General features: G+C 46.1%; 2 protein-coding genes across 9 annotated transcripts in view; one reads left to right on the top strand and one right to left on the bottom strand.

The window, feature by feature from the left end:
* The window catches only part of CCDC47 (coiled-coil domain containing 47), a 93406-nt gene extending 90442 nt beyond the window's left edge, over positions 1-2964 (bottom strand). The window contains exon 1 of one of the 2 annotated variants that reach the window (XM_029572184.1): positions 2835-2964. The gene's annotated coding sequence lies outside the window, so the exon portion shown is untranslated. The remainder of the gene's footprint in view (positions 1-2834) is intronic. The other variant, XM_029572183.1, reaches the window with a different exon arrangement.
* STRADA (STE20 related adaptor alpha) overlaps positions 2911-23112 on the top strand; it is an 88626-nt gene continuing 68424 nt past the window's right edge. For 3 of the 7 annotated variants that reach the window (XM_029572173.1, XM_029572174.1, XM_029572175.1), the window contains exons 1-2: positions 2911-3052; positions 22046-22088. In XM_029572173.1, the coding sequence (XP_029428033.1) occupies positions 2922-3052; positions 22046-22088 (174 nt within the window). In that variant the 5' untranslated portion in view covers positions 2911-2921. Of the gene's footprint in view, positions 3053-22044; positions 22089-23112 lie in introns of those variants that run through there. The other 4 variants (XM_029572177.1, XM_029572178.1, XM_029572181.1 and 1 more) reach the window with 3 other exon arrangements.

The raw sequence follows: 23112 nt of genomic DNA on the forward strand, positions 1-23112 counted from the left end.
TTGTGCCTGTACAAAGGGTTGAAGGCCTTGTAATAATACCACCCAAGAGAAGGCTTTCGGGTCCATGCCTAGCCCAGGCGGTACTGGGGTAGGTGCCACTAAATTTCCCTCTCCCAGGGATGACCCAGTCCAGGGGTTACTCAGATCTGAGGTACTTCCAGTTAAGGCTGTGGCTAACCCATCCTCTGAATGGGAGGAGCTGGGCTTAGCAAAGTCCGGGGAGGCTAACTCTCCCTGGGCTTCCTCACAATACTGACATAAGCAAGAATCCAGGTCAGGCTGTGCAGCCCTAATATGACAAGCAGCGCAGAAAGAAAGGTGCTTATGTTTCTTTGCTGTTGCTTCCGATGAAGGAAGTACAAACGGAAGCAGAACTTGGTCGGGACATATAAGGAAATATTAATGGAAATAGAAGGCTGAGAGCAATTTTGAAAGTTGATGTGGAACCCCCTGAAGCAGATTTTTCACCGAAACATGGCCATGTCGGGGTTGTGAGCAAAAGTGGACTCTAGCTAAAAAGATAAGTGAAAACAGCTCTTGTTATTACTTTTTGGAAACTTTTGTTTTATATGGTGACCCGAGTTAGGGATCTTCACGGGACTGTGTGCAAAGAAAAGGAAACTAAAAAAACTAAAAAATGAGTTATAAATGAGCATAAATAATATGCATTATTAAATAAAAGCGGACCAGGTCAGACAACTTGGATGTTGTTTGAAAAGTTGTGCCTATGCAGGTCCTACACAAATTGCTGAATTAATGATATTTAAGGAACACTGTGGTGTGGTTGATAGTTTTGTATCGTTACCTCAGAATACTGTGCAGTTGGGGCTGTTTTTTGAGTTTTTGATTCTTTGCTGCTGGAGCCATTGGCAACAGTAACTGTATTCAGATGGCTCACATTTAAAATTTTATGCGCTCAGATTTCGGGCGTCTATGCAGGCCGCAGCAAGGCGCATGCACAGCCCATGCACCCGGCTTTACTTGTATTCTGCATCTGCTGGAGGGGAGGCAAAACCCAGGAGTCTGGAATGATCCGGGTACGTACAGGGAATAAGTTGTGAGCATATATATGCATGTGACGTTATGCACACAGTACCTGGGCAAAGCCAACACGCACTGAGTGTACCGAAGCTCTATGTTGGGTAATACAAGCACAAAAACGTGCGCAAGATAGCACCACCATGCCATGTGCCGACCAAGCCTAACGCAGGGCCTAGCTCTCCGGGGGACCGTTCAACCCACTTGGAAGCTCACTTCCCCTTACCCCAACAGGATCGGGAACAATGCTGGTACGGCACACCGAGCAAGGAGATCAGAGGAAATCTTATTGAAACCCCTCAGTCTCTGAATCGGGAGGAAATCCTCTTTTTTTTTTTTAAACTTACCTAAGCTCAGCGTTTACTGGCTGAGTACAGAAACAGTCTCCGTCTGCGGGGGGAGAGGGCTTTGACTGTCATCGCCATGCTTGGCTTCCTGCACCTGCTGTCTTTCAGCTGCATCAGCAGCAAATTCCACACTGGGAACCAGCTGCCAGACCAAGGCACACCTCTGAGGGATCTCGGAAATGACCTCAGGAATTCTCAGCTGGGGAAGGGACCTGCAGGTATCACCGTAGGAGAGTGGGGCTCAATCTTTTCTCCAATTTAAAAGTAGAATTTCTTCTTCCAAAAGGTACAGTGATCCCCATAGGGAAATCGTGCCCGCATCTGTTGGAGATGGAGAAATACTAAAGGGCTGAGGTCACTACAGGGGTGTATCTAGGGTGACCTTAGCTCTGAAACCTGAATCCGACTCCATCTGCTGGCAGGGGAGCATAAATCCATGGGTCCTGAATCCATCTAGCTATATGCTAGGAAATTCTTTTTCACTCAATGTACAAGTAAGCTCTGGAATTCACTGCCCAACATTGTTAAGGCAGTTAGTGTAGCTGGGTTTAAAAACGGCTTGGATAAGTTCCTGTAAAAGTCCAGTTACCGGCATTAGTAACATGGATACTTACCAGATACGTGTGACCTGGATTGGCCACTGTTGGAAACAGGATGCTAGGCTTGATGGGCCCTCGAGTCTGACCCAGTATGGCAACTTATGTTCTTACATGAGTCATGTACATCAATGACCCCCAGAATCAGTTTGGCATGAATCGTGAAAACTAAATACCTACAGTACTGAATTTATTCCGCTTTGAAAGTATCTGAAAGTTGGAATATAAATCAATTAAGATTAAAGATGATATGAAAAAGTTGGTGCTGAAAATTGCTCATGTTGCCTTTTGGGCTCTTGAGATGTGATCCAAGAGCCTTTTGGGCTCTTGGATCACATCTCACTGAATCTTCTATTCTTGCCTAATTTTCATGATACAAGTTAGGAGCTAATTCTGATGCAATAGTTCCCGCAGTAATGACTGGGCGGGGGGTGCCGGAGTGCACAAGCCCAAACAGCAGTTCCCGGAGCATGGGCAACACCTGCCAGACTGCGGAACAACTTCCCTACAGACACTGCTAAGTCACCGTGGAACACTACTAACCTACAGCATGCAATGCACACGTGAACAGTCTATTGCCGGAGGCCCCCTCAACATATGCAAATTACCCCGTCTCTTGGACAAAAGCATGCAAATATGCTGCATATTTATCAAGGACATCCTGAAGACCAAGTCTGGCGCTGAACTGTTCTGATCCTCAGAGCACACAGCAGGAGCGCCCGCTGTCAAGAACTGATTTCCGGCCTAGTCAGGGGTCGCAGATGAAAAAAAAACATCTGTTCTGTTCGTGTCCCTCCCAGGCTCGCAACAAGCGAGAAGACAAGTGACCGCAAGGCTCAAATTCGGTACCTACCGCTGAGGGATCGGGGGGAGAGCGGGCAAATCCCCCACTCCGCCGTACCGTTTCGACTAGGTCTAGGAGACAAACTCAACTCAGCCGATGTCGGCACCCACGGACGTGACGAACGAAGGGCGGACGGGCGTCGCGCACGAGCGTGTTGACGTCAGTGACACAGGACGCTTGTACATGCGCCGCATCGCTCGGACTCCTCCGTGGAAGAGCGGGGTTCGGTAAGGTTGGGGTTTTAGGTTTATTGTTGTTGTCTTTGAAATGTTTCACTGTGGGGTTGTAGCGCGACCTGGAACGGTGGGTAGGCAGAGGAAGAAACAATAACATAAATATTAGTCTTAGCAACCGCCAGCATTGCTGAGGGAAGAATGGCCTGTTTCGAGCGCGGTGAGGGCCGGGGTCGTTCTCTGGCTGAGGGACCCTGTGAAGACCTGCGGTCACTCTCTGGTTTGCGGCGGGGACCGCTGTGAGGATGTGTGGACATTGTCAGACTGGGGAAGGGGTTTAGCGAGGGTCTGGAGGTCTCCCTGAAGCCGAGCGGGAGGGGTGTGGTATTGAATTTTTTTGTCATACTTTATTTTTCTGTTGAATTTTTATGTAAGTTAATGTAGAAGGGTATGTGCGTAACTATATTGTCCTCTTCGCAGCAGAGCTGATGCGAAATGAGGCGTGATTTAATACACGTTCCCTGTAGGTACCCGGATCAGTCCAGACTCCTGGGTTTTGCTTCACTGCCACCAGATGGAGACAGAGAAGTTTTGACCGAGTCTGCCCTATATCCTAGGGTGCCACCTACAGTCCGTCAGTATTTCTCTTTCTCCAGCAGATGAAGGAGGTGCAAAACCTACAGTCTGGCCTGATTACCTAGATTGTTTTTTAAGGTAAATATTAATTGGGCCAATACAGTAAAAGTCGTGAGAGAGCCTGTGAGTGCCCGCTCTCCCGACGTGCGCACAGGCCAGTGTCCTGGGTGTGCGATTCAGTATTGGCCCTTATGCAAATTAGGGCCCGCTGTAAAAGGAGGTGCTAGGGACACTAGCGTATCCCTCGCGCCTCCTTTTTGACAGCCGACGCTCAATTTACTGGCGTCGGTTCTCAAACCTGCTGACAGCCAAGGGTTCGGAAAACTGACACCGGCAAAATTGAGTGTCTGTCTTCCAACCCGAGGGGGGATTTTTAATTTATTTTTTTTTTAATTTTAAAATTTTTTATTTTTGGGGCCTCCGACTTAATATCGCTACTTTTCTGTACACTTTCCCAGTGCTGGCCGAAATTAAAATGTGCGGCTTTGCTGCACATTTTAATTTGTGTATCGTGCGGGAATGACTAATAGGCCCATCAACATGCATTTGCATGTTGCGGGCGCTGTTAGTTTCGGGGGGAGTTAGCCGCACATTTTCCACGCGCTATTACCCCTTACTGTATAAGGGGTAAAAATAGCACGTCGAGAACGAGTGGCCAAACGGGGACTAACAGTGTGCTCAGCCTGAGCACACTTTACTGCATCAGCCCGAATTTTGGTCAGTTAGGTTACATAAAAAAAGGATATAAGGAAAACAGGACTCAGGAGACCTTTGTCCGCCTCCCAGGAGGTTGTCAGGTCCTGAGGGGACCATCCCCTCTGGTTACTGAGGCTGCTGCGGCTCGGGGTTGAGAACCATGTGCCTTTGGTGTTGCAGCGCTGGGAGTGAAAATGGGGAGCCCGGCTCGCTAACCCCAGAAGGCAAGGACCCACAGACTGCCGGTCAAGTTTGATTGGGGGAAAAAAAAAAGTTCTGTATTTTATTGCTGTCTTGGACTCTCCTTTCCCTCTCAAGTGTATCGGGCCGTTTCACCATTATTTTCGCTTTATTTTCAGCGAGGGAGTTTGCTTTTCTGACTCAGGGTTTTTACAGAGCGCGGGAGCGGGTGCTATTTTGGATGCCTGTACTTCAGTGTGGCCGGCGGCGTAGGCGGGGGAGGGGGATCTCCCACCGCCTCTGTCCCCTTAGGAAATGGCCCCTGAGGGGGGCAGTTCTAGACAAATGCCTGCTCAGGCCGCTGAGGACACCCATGATAGGGATACAGATTCATCCTCTGCATCTTCTTTTTCCTCGGAGTTTGTATTATTATTGCATAAGGCTTTTAAAGCCTACAGAGCAGATAAAAAGAGATCAGCTGGGAAGGAGTTATTGTCAGAGCCACTTCCCAAGCGTAGAAAAGGGTCCAAGTCGCAGGAAAGCACTAGACCTGGGGGGAAGCGCCCATTACGGTCCGCGGTGCCTAACACGGCTGCGGACTCGTCCTCAGGGGTTTCAGACCAGGAGGATGAGGACCCTCCATCGCAGCCCCCGAGGGGGATTGAAGGGGATGCCGACCAACAGCTACAAGGTAATGGGCGTAGTTCTCATACTGTGGATGGAGATGACCCGAAGGTGGTCCGACTTTTCAGGAGGGAGGAGCTAAGTCCTCTTATCCCTTCGGTTTTAGGAGAGTTGGGCATTGCGGCCCAGGAGGAATCACGTTTGGGGGCCACTGACCCGGTGTTATTGGGCTTGCAGGGCCCTCCTACGTCTTTTCCTTTTCATTTTTCTGCCACTGACTTGCTCTTCCAGGAATGGGACACTCCGGATTTAGGGCTGAAGGTCGCTAAGGTAATGGATAAACTATATCCTTTGCTGGAGGAGGCTTTAGATCTTCTTAAGGTACCCAAGGTGGATGTGGCCATGGCAGCGGTCACTAAGAAGACCATTATCCCAGTTATGGAATCCGCGGCTCTCAAAGACTTGCAGGACAGGAAATTGGAACTTCAGCTCAAAAAGATTTTTGAAGTCTCTGTGCTGGGAGTCCGAGCTGCAATGTGTAGCTATTTTGCTTTGAGAGCCAGTCTTTGCTGGATTCAACAGCTTCAGGCCAACGACTCGTTAACTGAAGACGAAGCTCTTCAGGCGGGGCGACTTGAAGCGAGGATTGCTTACTGTGCTGATGCCCTTTATGACCTCTTGAGAACTTCGGGCAGGTCTATGGTTTCTGCAGTCTCAGCGAGGAGGCTGTTATGGTTACGAAACTGGGCGGCTGATATTTCTTCCAAGTCTCAGCTGGGTTCTTTACCATTCAAGGGTAAATTACTGTTTGGTAAAGAACTTGAGGACATGATTCAATCTCTGGGAGAGAATAAGGTTCACCGGCTGCCTGAAGACCGGCCAAGGACGAGAGGTTAGTTTTCTTCTAGGTTGCATTTTCGTGGAAGTCACAGATTTCGAGCTCTACATTCATCCACTGCCACCTTTCGACAAGGTTCTGGCAAACAGCAGTCCTGGGCTCAGTCCTTTCGAGGGCGTCGATTCTCTAGACCTGGAAACGCACAGTCCACACAGAGGGGTAAGGCTCCACAATGATGTGTGGCCGGTCCATTCTTCGATTCTGATGGTAGGGGGCAGACTGTGTCTGTTTTACGAAGAATGGACCAAAATAACATCGGACCAGTGAGTCCTTTCCTTGATAAGACAAGGTTACACTTTAGATTTTGCATGGAGACCATGGCATCGTTATCTAGTCTCCCCGTGCAGGTACGACACAAAGCGGCGAGCGGTACGGCAGACTTTGCTCCATCTTCTGGATTTTGGCGCCATTACACCTGTTCCGAGGAGCTAAGGAAGGGCCGCTAATCCATTTACTTTGTGGTGCCGAAGAAAGAAGGAACTTTTCGGCCCGTTCTCGATTTAAAGCGGGTCAGCAAATGTCTTCGCATACCTCGCTTCCTCATGGAGACCTTGCAGTCCATCATTGCTTTGGTACGAAGCGGGGAGTTCTTAGCGTCGCTAGATCTGATGGAAGCGTACTTTCACATCGGAGTTCGCGACTACCATCAACGGTTCCTCAGGTTCGCCATTCTGGGACAGCATTACCAGTTTTGAGCTCTGCCATTCGGCCTTGCTACCGCTCCCAGAACCTTCACCAAGATCATGGTGGTAGTAGCAGCTCAGTTGTGGAGGGAAGACCAGTTGGTACATCCCTATCTTGATGACTGGCCGATTCAAGCGAAGTCAGAGTCTCTCTGCCTCGCGGCAGTCCACTGGGTGGTTCAACTATTGCAAGCCCTCGGGTGGGTGGTCAATTTTTCCAAGAGTCATCTGGTGCCTTCTCAAACCTTGGAGTTTCTAGGGGCGTGGTTCGATACCCGACAAGGCAGAGTGTTCCTCACTGCGGAGCACATTCTCAAGCTGCAGGGCCAGATTTGAGTATTGTTGTCCAAACGTCTCCCCCGGGTTTGGGATTATCTATGGGTCCTTGGTTCAATGACGTCTACACTAGAATTGGTCCCATGGTCATTTGCTCACATGCGTCCCTTACAGTCTACGTTACTTTCCCGGTGGAGTCCAGTTTCGGAACAATTTCATCTTCCTCTACCGCTTTCGGACTAGGCGAGGTCCAGTCTTGATTGGTGGCTGCTCTCGGACAACTTAAGCCACTGAGTTCCTTTGGTGGTGCCCGAGTGGACAGTGGTCACCACGGATGCCAGTCTTTCCGACTGGGGAGCAGTCTGTTGGAGGAAGTCCGTGCAGGGCCAGTGGTCCTGGGAGGAATCTCGGTGGTCCATCAATCGCCTGGAGACCAGGGCGGTCCGCTTGGCTCTCTTGGCCTTTCTTCCAATGCTTCAGGGAAAGTAGGTCCGGGTGTTATCGGACAATGTTACCACGGTGGCTTATATTAATCGCCAAGGAGGGTCCAAGAGACGGCCAGTGGCGTTGGAAGCTCATCAGCTGGGCGGAGCGGCATCTAGTCAGCATTGCGGCGTCTCACATAGCCGGCGTCGATAACGTTCACGTGGATTTTCTCAGTCTGCACCGTCTCAATCCTGGGGAGTGGGAGATAGCCGGGGCGCCTTTCGAATCATTTGCGACACTTGGGGCACACCCAGAATGGATCTGATGGTGACTTTTCAGAATGCCAAGGCTCCACGTTTCTTCGCTCGCTGCAGAGACGCAGGGGCCGAAGGAGTAGATGCTCTGGTTCTTCCCTGGCCAAAACATATTCTTCTGTATGTCTTCCCACCGTGGCCGTTAATCGGCAAGGTGCTCAGGAGAATAGAACTTCACCCATCAGAGATAATTCTGGTTGCTCCGGAATGGCTGAGGCATCCGTGGTTTGCGGATCTGATCAATCTGGCGGTGGCGGGGCCCCTACGGTTTCCGGGTGTTCTGAACCATCTGTTTCAGGGGCCCATCTGTTTCAACAAGGTGGATCGCTTTTGTCTAGTGGCATGGCTTTTTTTTATTTTATTTTATTTTTATTACATTTCAATGTTATAAACAAAAGTAAACTTAGGATAATCATCATCACAAATATCTACACAAGACATTTCAAAATTGCTTCAATATCATATTATCCCCTACATAAGAAATCAATAGGAAATTAGAGAACAATTAAAGTTAAGTAAACCTGGAGCATAACCCAAAGAAATAAGTGATTTATTCACTCTAAACAATTCTTGTCTATTCCCACACTTAATATTACTTATCCCTTTTTAAAACAGTATTTAAGGGTGTGTATCTAAATAAGCACGAAGCTGGTCTGGGTGGTTAAAGATATATCTAGCATCCAAATGCTTTATGAAACACCTACAAGGGTATTTTAAGGTAAATTGAGCACCTCTTTCCAGTACTTCTTTTCGCATTACTATAAATTTTTTCCATTTCATCTGAGTTGTACAGGCTACATCAGGGAATATCCTTATGGGATGTCCATAGAAATCTTGCTTTTGATATTTAAAGTGCAGTTTTAATACTGCATCTCTCTGTAAAAGGGATGAAAATTGGACTAATAACGTAGCCCTATTATCAATTTTAGACTCATATGATTTTTCAAGAAAGTCTGCTAGATTCAGACTTTCTTTACTTTGCAAATTTTTTCCCTCTTGAGGTTGTTATAAGTAGTAAATCTTAGATAATATAGGTAAGGAAATTTCCGAATATTTTAGAATATTCTTCAAATAGCTATTAAATAAATCAGTTGGCGTTACTAAATTAACTTTTGGGAAATTAAACAATCTAAGATTTAATTTCCTATTTTGGTTCTCTAATATTTCTATTTTCCCTTCTCATTCTTCTGCTGATTTTATCAGGTTAACTTGAACTTTCTGAATTTCTCCCAATTTCAAATCAAGTGTTTGCATTTTTCTCCAAATGTTCTATTTTTTCCTGTATATATGTATTCTTTTTTAATGCTTCTTGAACTGTCAATGTAAGATTATTTATGGATTTTTGCATATTAACCATCATTGAACCCGATTCTTCTATAGAAAATTTTTTTGGAGTAATAACAGATATCCTTAATACCAGATAAATGTGCATCCCCTCTTAATTGTTTTAAAGTCCCAACAAGTCCTTCTGCAAACGGTGGAGACCTGGCTTTTAATTCCTCATGACTTTGTTCTTCTATGTCATCGGAGATTTTAGTCGAATTCACGACATCTCCTTGGGAATTAAAGGATTTTTTTGATGAAAATTGAATTTCAGCAGATTTCGCAGACGGGGGACGGGACGGGACTGGTTTCTCTGGGGCACCGGGGGTTAAAGATGTTTCATTGGCCAAATAGTTCTGCTCCTGAGATGAGCTATTAGCGGCCCCCTCCGGTGTTGATATGGAAACAATTTGAAAACAATCCGCAATACTGGGTTGTAACATTTTATTTGGCATTGATGTTGAGGAAAGATCTCTCAACTTCGCTTTCCTCTTGGTATGAGGCATAGCAACTAAATATTTTAATTAAAGAAACTTTCCAACCCACAATTTTACCCAATTGGGAATGCAGACAAATATAGACAACTAAAACTTGTACTTAACTTGTCTTTGTTCTCTAGGGCCGCAGAAATCAATAATCTCCGTTCAATCCGGGCTAAGCCGGGCAAAGCCGCGCGCCGGCGTAGGCAAGATTTTAAAGCCTACCCGGCTTTAAAATCTGGGCTGGTGACGTCCCTGGGCTTTGGTGACGTCCTTCTGACGTCACCAGCCCAGAAACCCGGATGCAGGAAATGTCCATGGGCCTCCAAGGAAATGATACAGGAAATATTCCGCAGGCCTCTCATCAGCCGGACCCTCCAAGCAAGGGAATATTCAGGCAGCAGCATTGCGCCGGCGTAGGCAAGATTTTAAAGCCTACCCGGCTCCTCCTTCTGACGTCACCAGCCCAGAAACCTGGATGCAGGAAATGTCCGCGGGCCTCTCACCAGCCGGACCCTCCGAGCAAGGGAATATTCAGGTGGCAAGTGGCATGGCTTTTGAGAGGCGGCATCTGAAGAGTAAGGGCTACTCAGATGCGGTGGTTACTACCCTCTTGAGATCATGCAAGACGTCCATTTCTCTCGCGTATGCCCGGGTGTGGAAAGTCTTCGAATCTTGGTGTATAGAACGTAACCTTCTTCCTCGCTGGGCGTCAGTATCCGATATCCTGTGTTTTCTCCAAGAAGGCTTATCTAAGAGTTTGTCTTGTAGTTCTTTGAGAGTGCAAGTGGCAGCTCTAGGTAACTTGCGTGGTACAATCCAGGGAGTAGCGTTTGTTTCGCATCCGGATGTAGCTCGTTTTCTCAAGGGGGCTAAGCACTTATGTCGTCCTCTCCGGTCTCCTTGTCCGTCCTGGAATCTCAATTTGGTCCTCAAAGTTCTTTGTGTGTCCCCTTTTGAGCCTTTGAAAAGGATAACGTTGAAGGATCTTACGTTAAAAGCGGTGTTTCTTGTGGCTATTACTTCAGAGCAAAGGGTATTGGAGCTCCAGGCTTTGTCTTGCAGAGAACCTTTTCTAAGGATTCATGATTCGGGAGTCTCCTTGTGGACGGTTACTTCTTTTCTCCCAAAGGTGGTTTCTGCCTTTCATTTGAATCAATCTGTGGAACTCCCGTCTTTTCAGGAACTGAACAGGTCAGATCTGGTCTCTAGAGATTTACAGAAGTTGGGTGTTCGTAGAGCCTTACTGCGTTATCTGGAGGTGATGAACGGGTTTTGTCTGTCCGACTACCTTTTTTTCTTGTGGCACGGACCAAAGAAAGGGTGTATGGCGTCTAAAACCACAGTTGCCCACTGATTGAAAGAAGCAATCAATTCAGCATATTTGTTGGTTGGAAAACCTTTGCCGATGGGGGTTAGTGCTCATTCTACCCGCTCGCAGGCAGTGTGCAGGCAGTGTACATGCTCCGGGTTCTGGAACTTTTGGAGAAGGTGTGCTCAGAGCAGACCTCTCCGGATCCCATCCCTATTGAGAAGAGCTCTGGTACATCTCAGAGTCTGAACTGATCCGGGTACGTACAGGGAAAGGAAAATTAGTCCTTACCTGTTAATTTTCGTTCCTGTAGTACCACGGATCAGTCCAGAGTCCCGCCCATTTTATGGAGGTAACGGAGAGTCTGCTCATTCAGCATCACTTGTTAATTTTGGGGTCTGCAGATAAAGCTTGTTTACCATGTTCAACGGGTTCTGTTCCCATTTGGAGTTAGTGATCTACTTTCATTTCCAAGTTTGGTTGTATATAGTTAGTTTGATTGGAATACCATTCTGTTTTGATAATGATTAATACTGACAGACAGTAGGTGGCACCCTAGGATATAGGGCAGTCGCGGTCAAAACTTCTCTGTCTCCTGGGCAAAACCCAGGAGTCTGGACTGATCCGTGGTACTACAGGAACGAAAATTAACAGGTAAGGACTAATTTTCCTTTAACGGCTCACTTTTATTGGAGCAAGTTGGAGGAACCGTCCTGTAAATGGGGTGAATGTCCAGTTCCTCGTTTTCCGGAGGATAAGAAGCAGATGCAGCACTCCTTTCACATGAGAGGTTGTGCTTGAGGATCCAGACGTTTTCGATCCGATAGAGGAACGAACTTTCAGAGGACTCAACCTTTTCGGTAGGACTCGGTCCTTTTGTCCCAGACAACGCAGAAGGAGTGCAAACTCGGGTAGTGGCATCTCCCCGAATCTCCCAATGAAGGTTTGCTGTCCCACCCCTGGGAACAGGAGATAAGGGGATGCCGCCCTCTCTTTTTTTTTTTTTTTTTTTTATCAGAGGTGGGTCGAAATCACTTCAGATACTGGAAGTGGGTCCTGGAAGTGATACAAGAAGGATATGCGATGGAGTTTCGCAGTGTTCCTCGGGATGCCACTATCATCAATATATCCATTACAACTCATTCAAAATGCTACCGCAAGAACAATATATAACTTATCTCGTAAAGATCATATAACACCCATCTTACAACAATTATACTTGCTTCCTATAACTCACCGTATCAGATATAAAATTGTGTCCACTATCCACAATTTGCTTTATAATGCTGACTCGGTGTGGCTTTGCTCCATGTTACGCATATACAAACCCCCAAGACAGCTACGATCCATGAACAAATGTTTGCTAGAAGTACCAACAGTCAAAACAGTCAGTTTGGCTCTAATCCGCAAAAGAACCTTTTCAGTTGCTGGTCCAATTTTATGGAACTCTCTCCCCGAAAACCTTCGACTTACATCAAACCGTAAAGAATTTAAGAACTAGAGATGTGAATCGGAACCAGAATCGGATCCGATTTCAGTTCCGATTCACATCTCTATTAAGAACAAAACAGGTTATGTTGTTCCTCCAAAGAGCTGGCCTACTGGGGAAAAAAGCTATCCTCACAAAATGGTTAGATGAGACACCACCGGCCGTAGAGTTTTGGTTTAAGCAATTAATTAATCTCAGTGCTATGGAGTATGCAGCGGCAAAGAGTACTTCACCAAAGAAGAAAGCTGTAATGACAAGCATTTGGGAACCACTTTTTACTTATCTAGCACCAAGAACTTTTTAAGTATCTAATATACCTCAGTTCGAGCTATGACTACACACAGGCCCTAGCACATGATTGCTTGCCTTAGAGAGATCCATCTAGACTCTGGAGGATATACCAGTACACTAACCTTTCGCTTTTCTTTTCTTTGTCCTTTTTTACCACTTAGACCATAACTTAATGTTCCCCAGGATTACCGTCTGTTCCACGGGGTGTGCCCCGGTCTCTATACAAGGATCCCGCTGGAGACATCATTATCGTTAGCATTACTAAATCATTGGTGATCCCAAAGCTGCAACAGCTGTAACTGCATAAGTTTAACTTATTTAGTATACGCAACTGGTTATTAGGATTGGTATTCATTTATGCTGTACTGTTTTGGTTGTTTTGAATATTCAGTGTGGTTCAACATTCCAAACACAGAATTCATCATCCTCAGTGATGAAGGGAACAAGGGGGAGGGGGGGATAAAGGGAAAGGGGGGGAGGGAGTTGCCGAAACGGGGGGAAAATTACTTCTAATCCTAAGTTGAGCGCTATATCCAGTGTATACTGTATTCTCGTCTAACTGTTATTGATATTGACTGTTTGCTTGTTGTTTAACTCATTATTCAATTTTAAGAAATGTCGGGTGACATTGTCCATGGTGCTCTTCTTATGTACCACATGTTGACATCTGTTTCTGTTTGTAAAACCCAATAAAAATTATATTAAAAAAAAAAAAAGAATTTAAGAAAATGCTAAAGACATCTATTCAGTGATGCGTACAATATAACTTAATTACAACAATACGATATACTGCTAGACCTTTATCATGCTCAAATTAGCTGTGTTTGTCTATTTTAACCTTCGTAGGTAAATCTGTTGTGCTTGACTATTTTAACTTATGTATGTATATTTGTAAACCGCCTAGACGGACATGTAAATGTCTTATTGTTTGCGGTATATAAAAATTTTTAAATAAATGTGTTCATGGAGTCTTCCTGCCACTCCCGCGGAAGAAGCAGGCAGTGGAGCATACATTGGCAAAGCTCCTTTTGTCCTTTCCGGGACCTCAAAGGTGTCGACCATCATCTGCGGGTGAAATATTTTTGTATGGAAATCTTGCGCTCGGTTATAATGGATGTGCAGTTGGGGAATTTCTAACCTCCTTGGATCTGTTTGAAGCGTATCTTCACATTCATATCCGACTAGAACATTAATGCTTTCTGCAGTTTGCAGTTCTGGGGCGCCGCTTTCAGTTTCAAGCGCTGCCCATTGGTCTGGCCAATGCTCCCAGAACCTTTTCCAAGGTAATGGTAGTAGTTGCAGCAGAGTAGAATGGATGGAATCCTAGTACACCCGTAATTGGCTGACTGGCTGAGTCGAGCCAAGTTGCTGGAAGAGAGCTGCCTGGTGACTCACAAGGTGATTTTCCTGTTGCAGGAGCTTGGCTGGGTGGTGAACCTAGCCAAGAGCAGTCTTCAGCCTATTCAGTCACTGGAATACCTCGGGGTTTGGTTCAACATGAAGCAGGGCAGGGTGTTCTGGTGGAAGCTCGAATTCATTTGCTAGCTCAGCTCAGTCTGTTGTTGAACACTCTACGCCCAACTGAATGGTCTTACCTGCAGGTACTTGGCTTCATGGCGGTGACTCTGGAAGTGGTACCTTGGGCAGGGGCACGTATGCATCCTCTTCAGCGCTCCCTGCTGTCTCGGTGGGACCCGCAGTCTCAGGACTATTCGATTTGACTCCATCTGCCAATGGAGGTCTCCTCCCAATTTCTGTGGTGGCTCCAGGCGGATCATCTATGGAAGGGAGTTTCCCTAACCCCACCGGACTGGCTGGTAATGACAACGGATGCGAGTCTCCTTGGTTGGGGAGCTCACTATCAGGAGCTGAAAGTGCAGGGGCGTTAGTGTGCAGCAGAGTCTCTCTGGAACATCAGTCGACTGGAAGCTGGGGCAGTCTGGTTGGCATGTTTACAGTTCTTCAACAGGCTGCAGGGTCAATCAGTCCGAATAATGTCAGACAATGCAATGTCTGTGTCTTACATCAATCGGCAGGGAGGTACCAAAAACTAACAAGTGTCGCAGGAAATAGATCAACTTATGGAATGGGCAGAGGTGCATCTCCAAATGATTTCAGCCTCGCACATTGCAGGCAAAGACAATATAACAGCAGACTTTCTCAGCAATGAGAGGCTGGGCGTTGTCAAATGAGGCGTTTCAACTGATTTGGGATCGCTGGGGTCTCCTGTTCCTAGACCTGTTGGTAACTTTGCACAGTGCAGAAGTTCCTCGTTTATTCAGCTGCAGGAGGAAGTCCTTGGGGATCAAAGCCCTAATGCAGGAGTGGCCGGAAGACAAGTTGCTGTATGCCTTTCCTGTATGGCCCATGTTGGGGAGGCTGATTCGAAGGATCAAACGCCGCAAAGGGATGGTGCTCTTGAGTGGCCCAGGAATTCGTGTTATAGAAACTTAGAAATGACAGCAGAAGAAGACCAAACGGCCCATCCAGTCTGCCTAGCAAGCTTTCACACTTATTTTTTTTTCTCATACTTATCTGTTACTCTTGGCCCTTATTAGTAACTTTTTGGTTCTAGTTACCTTCCACCCCCACCATTGATGTAGAGAGCAGTGCTGGAGCTGCATCTAAATGAAGAATCTAGCTTAATTGGTTAGGGGTAGTAACTGCCGCAATAAGCAAGCTACTGCCACGCTGATTTGTTTACCCAGCCTGTGCAATTCAGTCCTTGTTGGTTGATGGAGATCTACGGAGGCTCCTGCTAGAATCGCCTGTTCGACTTCCAGTGCACAGGAACCTGTTGCAGCAGGGACCTGTTCTTCACGAAGATTCAACTCATTTTTGTCTTACGGTGTGGCCCTTGAAAGGGCTCGCTTGCCAAAAAGTGGATACTCTGCAACGGTGATTTACACCTTGATAAGAGCTAGAAAGTTCTCCACTTCCTTGGCCTATGTGTGGGTTTGGAGAGTGTTTGAGGCCTGGTGTGAGGATCGAAGTACTCTTCCTTCCTTGGTCAAGATTCTGCTCATTTTGGAACTTTTGCAGGATGGCTTGAATAAAGGCTTGGTTCTCAATTACCTAAAGGTACAAGTAGCGGTTTCAACTGTTTCGGTGATCAGGTAAATTATGGATCCTTGTCGGCTCATCCTGATGTGACCCATTTTCTGAAAGGAGTGAAACATCTTCATCCTCCTTTGCAGTTTCCGGCGCCCCTGTGGAGTCTTAATTTGGTTTTGGATTTTTTGGCAGGCCCTACACTTAGACCGCTACATACACTGTCCTTGCAGTTGCTGACCTTGAAAACGGTGTTCCTTGTGGCAATTTGTTTTGTGCTTAGGGTTTCTGAACTGCAGGCCTTGCTTTGCCAAGAGCCGTTTCTCCAGGTGACTCCAGGGGCAGTACAGCTGCATACTGTTCCTTTCTACCAAAGGTGGTCACTGAGGTTTCACTTGAATCAGTCCTTCTTCCTGCTATCTCTGGACAGAGAGAGAGAGATGTAGAGGAGTATTGTCTGTTGTGACCCTTGGATGTCAAGAGACATATTGTCAGGTATCTGGAGGTTACTGAACCTTTATGGAAGTCGGATCACTTGTTTGTCCTGCACGGCGGTACTAGACAGGAAGAGCCAGCCTCGCAGGCTGCCATAGCTTGCTGGATTAAGGAGGCAGACACGGTTGCATACGTGGATGCTGGGAAGCCATTACCTAGTCAGGTTAGGGCTCATTCCACTAGGGCTCAGGCAGTGTCATGGGCAGAAGTGAGATTGTTCTCTCCTGCCAACATTTGCTGAGCTGCAACGTGGTCTTCCTTACACACCTTTTCTAGGTATTATTGTCTGGATGTTCAGGCCCAGGAAGATGCAGCCTTGCATGTGTGGTTTTGACTGTACCGCAGGCAGCCTCCTGCCCTATTCGGGAGAAGCTTGGGCTCATCCCACTTGTTCTGGATTCATCTGACTGGATGCTAAGAAATTACTAGTTACCTGATAATTTCCTTTTTAAGACAATCAGATGATTAATCCAGCTTCCCTTCCTTGGCTGCCTAATAATTGCATAATGATCCTCCTATCTGCCTACATGTTATAGGGATTACTGGTAAGTGTTACTCCAGTCCCTAAAACTAGTGTTATTACATGCTTGTCTGAGCACAGTTTTGTCTGTTGGCTGAGTATTGCAATGATTATCTGTTTTTAATCAAGTTTTTTGCTAGTCTGTCCACAGTTGCTTTTGAAGAAAAGACTGGCAGGCTGATGTCACTGCAGGGCTTTATATACTGTGATGTCTGTTTGCTCCGTCTCCATCTGCTGGTAGAGGTGCATAACCCACTTGTTCTGGATTCATCTGACTGTCCTAAAGAAAAGGAAATTATCAGGAAAGTAGTAATTTCTCATTATTTGAGTTGGGATCAATTGTAAACTAAAAAAATCAGCAGTGCAAGCAACTTGGAGGTGTTAGATATGATACTGTAATCCATTTCTTTAAATTGGTCACTAAAGCTCATTTAGTCAGGTAAAATAGATGAAGTGCCCAACTGGGTAACATAGTAATGATGGCAGAAAAAGACCAAATGGTCCATCCAGTCTGCCTAGCAAATTTCTTCTGATAGTAACTGCTGTTCCATGCACCCTTTTCTTTATTTCCAACCTCTAGCAAAAAGGAATCTGCAGAGTTTATCACATGCCTTTTTGAATTTGTTTACTGTTTTCATCTTCACCAACTCTTCTGGAAGGGCATGTCAGGAATCCTCCACCTTCTCTGTGAAGAAATATTTCAAGATGTTGGTTCTGAGTTGTCCCCCTGGAGTGTCATTTCGTGAACCCTAGTTCTACATTTTCCAACGGAAAAGGTTTGAAGTTCGTGCATCATTACAGACTTTCAGATACCTGAAAGGTTTTATCATATCTCTCCTGCACCTGCTTTCTTCAAGGGTATACATATTTGGATCCTTCAGCCTCTCATAGGTTTTCTGATACAGACCCCACACCATTTTGGTTGCCCTTCTATGCATCGCCTCTGTCCTGTCCCTATCCTTTAGGAGATATGGGCTCCAGAACTGAACACAGTACTCCAAGTGAGGCCTCACCAAGGACCCTGTAGAAGGGCATTATCACTTCCTTTTTCTTACTGGTTATTCCTCTCTCTATACAGCCCAGCATTCTTCTGGCTTCAGTTATCTCCTTGTCACATTGCTTCGCTGCCTTCAGATTACCAGACACTATTTCCCCAAGTCCCTCTCTCAGTCCCTGTACATGAGTCTTTCACTCCCCCATCACATACAGCTCTTTTAGATTACTGCACCCCAGATTCATTACTCTGCACTTCTTGGCATTGAATCCAGCTGCCAACTCTTTGACCACCCTTCAAGCTTTCTAAATCACGTTTCATTCTCCCTGCTCCTTCAGGCATGTCCACTCTGTTGCATATTGTAGCATCATCTGCAAATAGACAAACTTTACTTTCTGTCCTTTCTGCAATATCGTTCACAAAGATATTGAACAGAGCCGGTCCCAATACTGATCACTTAACACCAATCTCTCTTCAGAGTAGATTCCATTTACCATTACTCGCTGTCTCCTGTCAGTCCATCAATTTGTAATCCACTCCACCTTGGTACCCACTCCCAAGCTTCTCATTTTATTCATGAGCTATCCATTTTGTGTAGCACAACCACTGATATTTGTTCATTTTCCTCAGACTTCTCTCGCCCCTTTTGAGGAGGGGCAAGTCAGTTTTGCTGAAACCAACCACTGAAAAATGACTTTTCCTTTAACAAAATGTGCAGTATCAGTTGGCATGTTTAAGAACCTGCATAGCCTAATACAGCGGTTCTCAACCGGTGCTTGGCGACACACTAGTGTGTCGCCAAGCACCGGCAGGTGTGTCGCGTGGCTCCCGGTCCCTCCCGCTGCTCGTTCTTCCCTGCTGCCGTTGCCGCCGGGCTATCAGCACGTTCAAGCCCAGCGGGAACGGCAGCGGTGCAAAAAAAAAAAAGCTGTGGCATCCGCGGCTGCCCTTTTCTTCTTCCCGCGCCTGCATTCCCACCCCCCCGGACCCGGAACAGGAAGTGGTGCGCGGGAAGAAGAAAGGCCGTGCCGCAAGAGAACCCACGCCTCGCGCGCCATCACGGCACACATGGGGAAGCGCTGCTGCGGCCGTATGGCCAACCGGTCTTCCTGTTCGGGGGGGGGGGGAGCGGAAGCGCCGCGTGCAGCTTCCGCTTCCTCCCCCCAATGCAAGAAGATCAGCTGCCTCTCCTGCTGCCACCCGTTCTCCTGCTATCTTCGGGCGTCGGGCCGTATGGTCCGTCGATCTTCCTGCTTGGGGTGGGGGAGCGGAAGCGTCGCGCACAGCTTCCGCTTTCTCCCCCAAAGCAGGAAGATCAGCTGCCTCTCCTGCTGCCACCGGCCTCCTGCTATCTTCGGGCGTCGGGCCGTATGGTCCGCCGATCTTCCTGCTTGGGGGGGGAGGGAGGAAGCGGACGTTGTGCGCTGCGCTTCCGCTACCCCCCCCCCCCCGACAGGAAGTTCGGACGCCCGAAGATAGCAGGAGTCCGGTGGCAGCAGGAGAGGCAGCTCATCTTCCTGCTCTGGGGGAGAAAGCGGAAGGGAAAGGAGAGAGCAGCATGAGCCTCCCGCGATCGATGGAATTCTTCCTTCTTGGCCTGCGGGGGCTGGAGGAGCAGCTACCGTTTGTGCTGGGAGGGGGGGGGAGAGGAAGTGAGTGACAGAAAGAGAGAGAAGCAGCCAGCCAGCCTGTGTGTAAGTGAGAGAATGTATTTGATCGAGAGTATGTGTGTGATTGAGAGAAACTGGTCAGAGAGCTGATGTATGTGTATATGTGAGAGACAATGAAAGTGACTGCTCAAGGAGATGACTGATGTGTATGTGAGAGTGTGAGACAGTCAGGGATGTGTGTGTGTGAGAGAGAGAAAGCATGGAAGTGAGAAATCTGGGTATGTGAGAAAGCATGGGAGTAAGAAGCCTGGTGTTGTGGGGGTGTATGTGAAAGAAAGCATGGGAGTGAGAAGCCTGATTATGTGAGAGAGAGCATGGGAGTGGGAAGCCTGTGTGTGTGCATGTATATGAGAGAGACTGGTTGGTAAGGTGACGGTGTGACTGGTGTGTATGTGAATGTGAGAGAGAGAAAGTGATTATGGGAATGAGAAGCCTGTGCATGTGAAGAGAGTGAGCATGGGAGTGAGAACCTGGGTGTGTGTGAGACACAGCATGGGAGGGAGAAGCCTGTGTATGTAAGACAGAACATGGAAGTGGGAAGCCTGTGTGTGTGTGTATGCATGAGAGAGATCAGGTGACGGGTGTGTGTGAGAGAGAGAGAGAGAAAGTGATTTTGGGAATGAGAAGCCTGTGCAGGTGAAGAGTGGGCATGGGAGTGAGAAACCTGTGTGTGTGTGAGACACAGCATGGGAGTGAGAAGCCTGTATATCTGAAAGAGAACATGAGAGTGGGAAGCCTATGTGTGTGTGTATATGCATGAGAGAGATCAGATGACTGGTGTGTGTTTGCGTGTATGTGAGAGAGAGAAAGAAAGTGATTATGGGAATAAGAAGCCTGTACATGTGAAGAGTGAGCATGGGAGTGAGAAAGCTGGGAGTGTGTGAGATACAGCATGGGAGTGAGAAGCCTGTATATCTGAAAGAGAACATGGGAGTGGGAAGCCTGTGTGTGTATGCATGAGAGAGATCAGGTGACTGGTGTGTGTGTATGTGGGAGAGAAAGAAAGTGATTATGGGAATGAGAAGCCTGTGCATGTGGAGAGAACAAGCATGGGAGTGAGAGACTGGTGAGTGTATGTGAGAAAGAGAAAGTGATTATGAGAGTGAGAAGCCCATATATGTAAGTGGAACACGGGAGTGGGAAGCCTGTGTGTGTATGGCATGAGAGAAACTGTTCAGGAAGGTGACTGGTGTGTTTGTCAAAGACTGGGAGATGATTGGTGTGTGAGAGACAGAAACTGGTCATGGGGGCATGACTGGTATGGTGTGTGTGTGTGAGAGACATGGGCCCTAAGGAAGAGGACCATGAGTATAGAGCTTAGCCACTACTGCTGCTTCTGGTGTGTGCTACAGCCTGCATGGAAGAGGAGTAGGAAAGCTGCTGGAGGGGGTAAGTAAAGGTGGCTTTTTAAGTTTATTTTTCTTGATTGACTGCTATTTTAATTATTTAATATTATGTGATGTGTCTGCTTTTTTTGAAATATTTTATTGGTGTTTGGAGAATTTTTAATAGTTTTTATGAGTTTTTAATTGTTGGATGTTATTCTGTTCATAGTTGTTGTGAAACATTTATTCTGCTTATTAGTATAGTTTTACAATTATTTCTGTGTGGGGATCTATAGCTGCTTGCTAGTTCTGTTTTCCTAATAAGAGGTGTATTGGTTTTTAGGGCCTGATTTAATATTTGTAGTGTTGCCTTTTCATAGATAGGGTTGCTCCTGTTTGAGTGTATTCCATAATACAGGTGTAACTGTGTGTGGATTAGTTTATGTGCATTACTACAGATCCTGGGAGTATGTTAGGTCGGTTCTGTGTCTGTTACAGAGATATTTTACTAGCATGTAAGTGTTTTATCAGTCTTATTTGTTGCGTTTTCTCAAGAGGACATGCATTGGTGGTAAACTGCTGTCTTTTCATAAGTAGGGCTATTGAGCCTGAAAGTAGAAGGAGTTTGAGTTGCTGTTACTGAGATGACACCAGAACCAGAATATCTTTTTTGTAGAGTGAGTTGAACGGGGAATGTCATAATTCTGCTTTACATCCATTATTGTGGATCAGGGGGGTTCCCGTGGATGCAAACTGTACATTTACATCTAGCCCTGTGACGATCATGGGTCAGTGTGTCACGCATGTGAGAACCATCTGTCAGGTGTGTCCCGACAGAAAAAAGGTTGAGAACCACTGGCCTAATATATATAATGTTGGTGCTTTTTGCTTGCCAAGGCTTCTCTTGCTCAGCCTTCCTGCCTGTTTCCCAGTTAGGTGTTTTCACGAAGCGCATGATGCTTATGTGAGTGGTCAGACAGAGAATAGACTTTGGCTAGCATGTATAAGCTATTTTTCTATAATTTTATTTTTTTTTTAAGGTTTTGTATTCATAGAAAATAAATAGAATCTGATTTCCGTTATTCATAGCATAAATTCAGTTCCTGGGCATGTCTTATTCAAGTTTGGTTTTTGACCATATTTTGCCCTATTTGAATAACAGTTGATTGAAACATATAGAAACATAGAAATGACTGCAGAAGAAGACCAAATGGCCCATCCAGTCTGCCCAGATTGCATTTTATTTTAGATTTAGAGAAAGCCCTGTTTGTTCCTAAGTACAAGTGATTTGTGCTTTTTTGCAATGAGCCGTAATGTCTGTGTTTTTATGTATGTCTTTGTAACAGGGTTTTCCTTTATTTTCAGTACTTGCGATAGACCTACACAACTGGATTCCATGTCTTTTCTAGTAAGTAAATCAAATGGTACATCTAACAGAGCTAGAGAAATGTTAAATAATAGGAATGGGGTGGTGGCTTTTTCTGTTATTGTCTCTTTTTTTTTTTTTTTGCCCCACTTTCCTTCTGATGGATTCAACAGCCAACCTAGGACTTTGAGCTGCAGAAGAGTTCTAGGAGTACTTATTTCAGATGCCCTCAAGGTAGCTAGTCAGTGTAAGAAAGCAATTGGAAAATACATCAGTATTGCATAAGTAGAGGTAGTATCAGCAGGAAATAAAAAGGAGGTAATGTTTCCCTTGTGTAGGGCACCATTGAAATCCCACCTTGAGTACTGTGTTCAGTTCTAAAAGTTGTACAGTTTGTAACGGCATCAGGAGGATGGTAGTGGTTCAGAAAAGAGCTATTAACATGATGCAAAGCTTGCAACACAAATCTCCTCAAAGAATGGCTTAACACACTCAAAATGTCCTCAGAGGAGAGAAGGGAAAGGGGGATACAATAGCAAGTGTCAAATATTTGGCAGGCTTCAATAAATTATAGGAAGGGGAAATTTTCCATAGAAAAGGGAGTTATGATCTGAATTTGCAGGGATGAAGATTCAGAGGAAACACGAGAAAATCCTTCTCTATTGAGAGGGTAGTAGATGTCTTGTGATAGAAACCAATTACCGGTACTTACTCAAGACTTCTAGGATAGATAGAGAGGACAATAGTAGGGAACGGGGTTGGGAGGTTGCAGTATTGCAAACTATTCAGTATCTGTTGTCACCCACTATGTTACTATAGTAGAGGACCCTAAACTCTGCATGAATGGGTTTACCTCTGAGAAATATTCAGATGCTGCTGGTTTTGTTGGGTTTGCTGTGGCAGGACTATTATGCCATAATGCTGTCATTTTGGTTGCCCAAGTAGGATTTTAAAGCCATATTATGTACTGAACTTGTGTGTCACTAGGTTAATCTGTCTTTTGACATAACCAGGTCCTCAAATTTGAGAGAATATTCTGGAAAAAAAATCATCTGTGCTATTCTAA

The sequence above is a fragment of the Rhinatrema bivittatum genome, chromosome 12 (assembly GCF_901001135.1).
Source record: "Rhinatrema bivittatum chromosome 12, aRhiBiv1.1, whole genome shotgun sequence".
NCBI lineage: Eukaryota > Metazoa > Chordata > Amphibia > Gymnophiona > Rhinatrematidae > Rhinatrema > Rhinatrema bivittatum.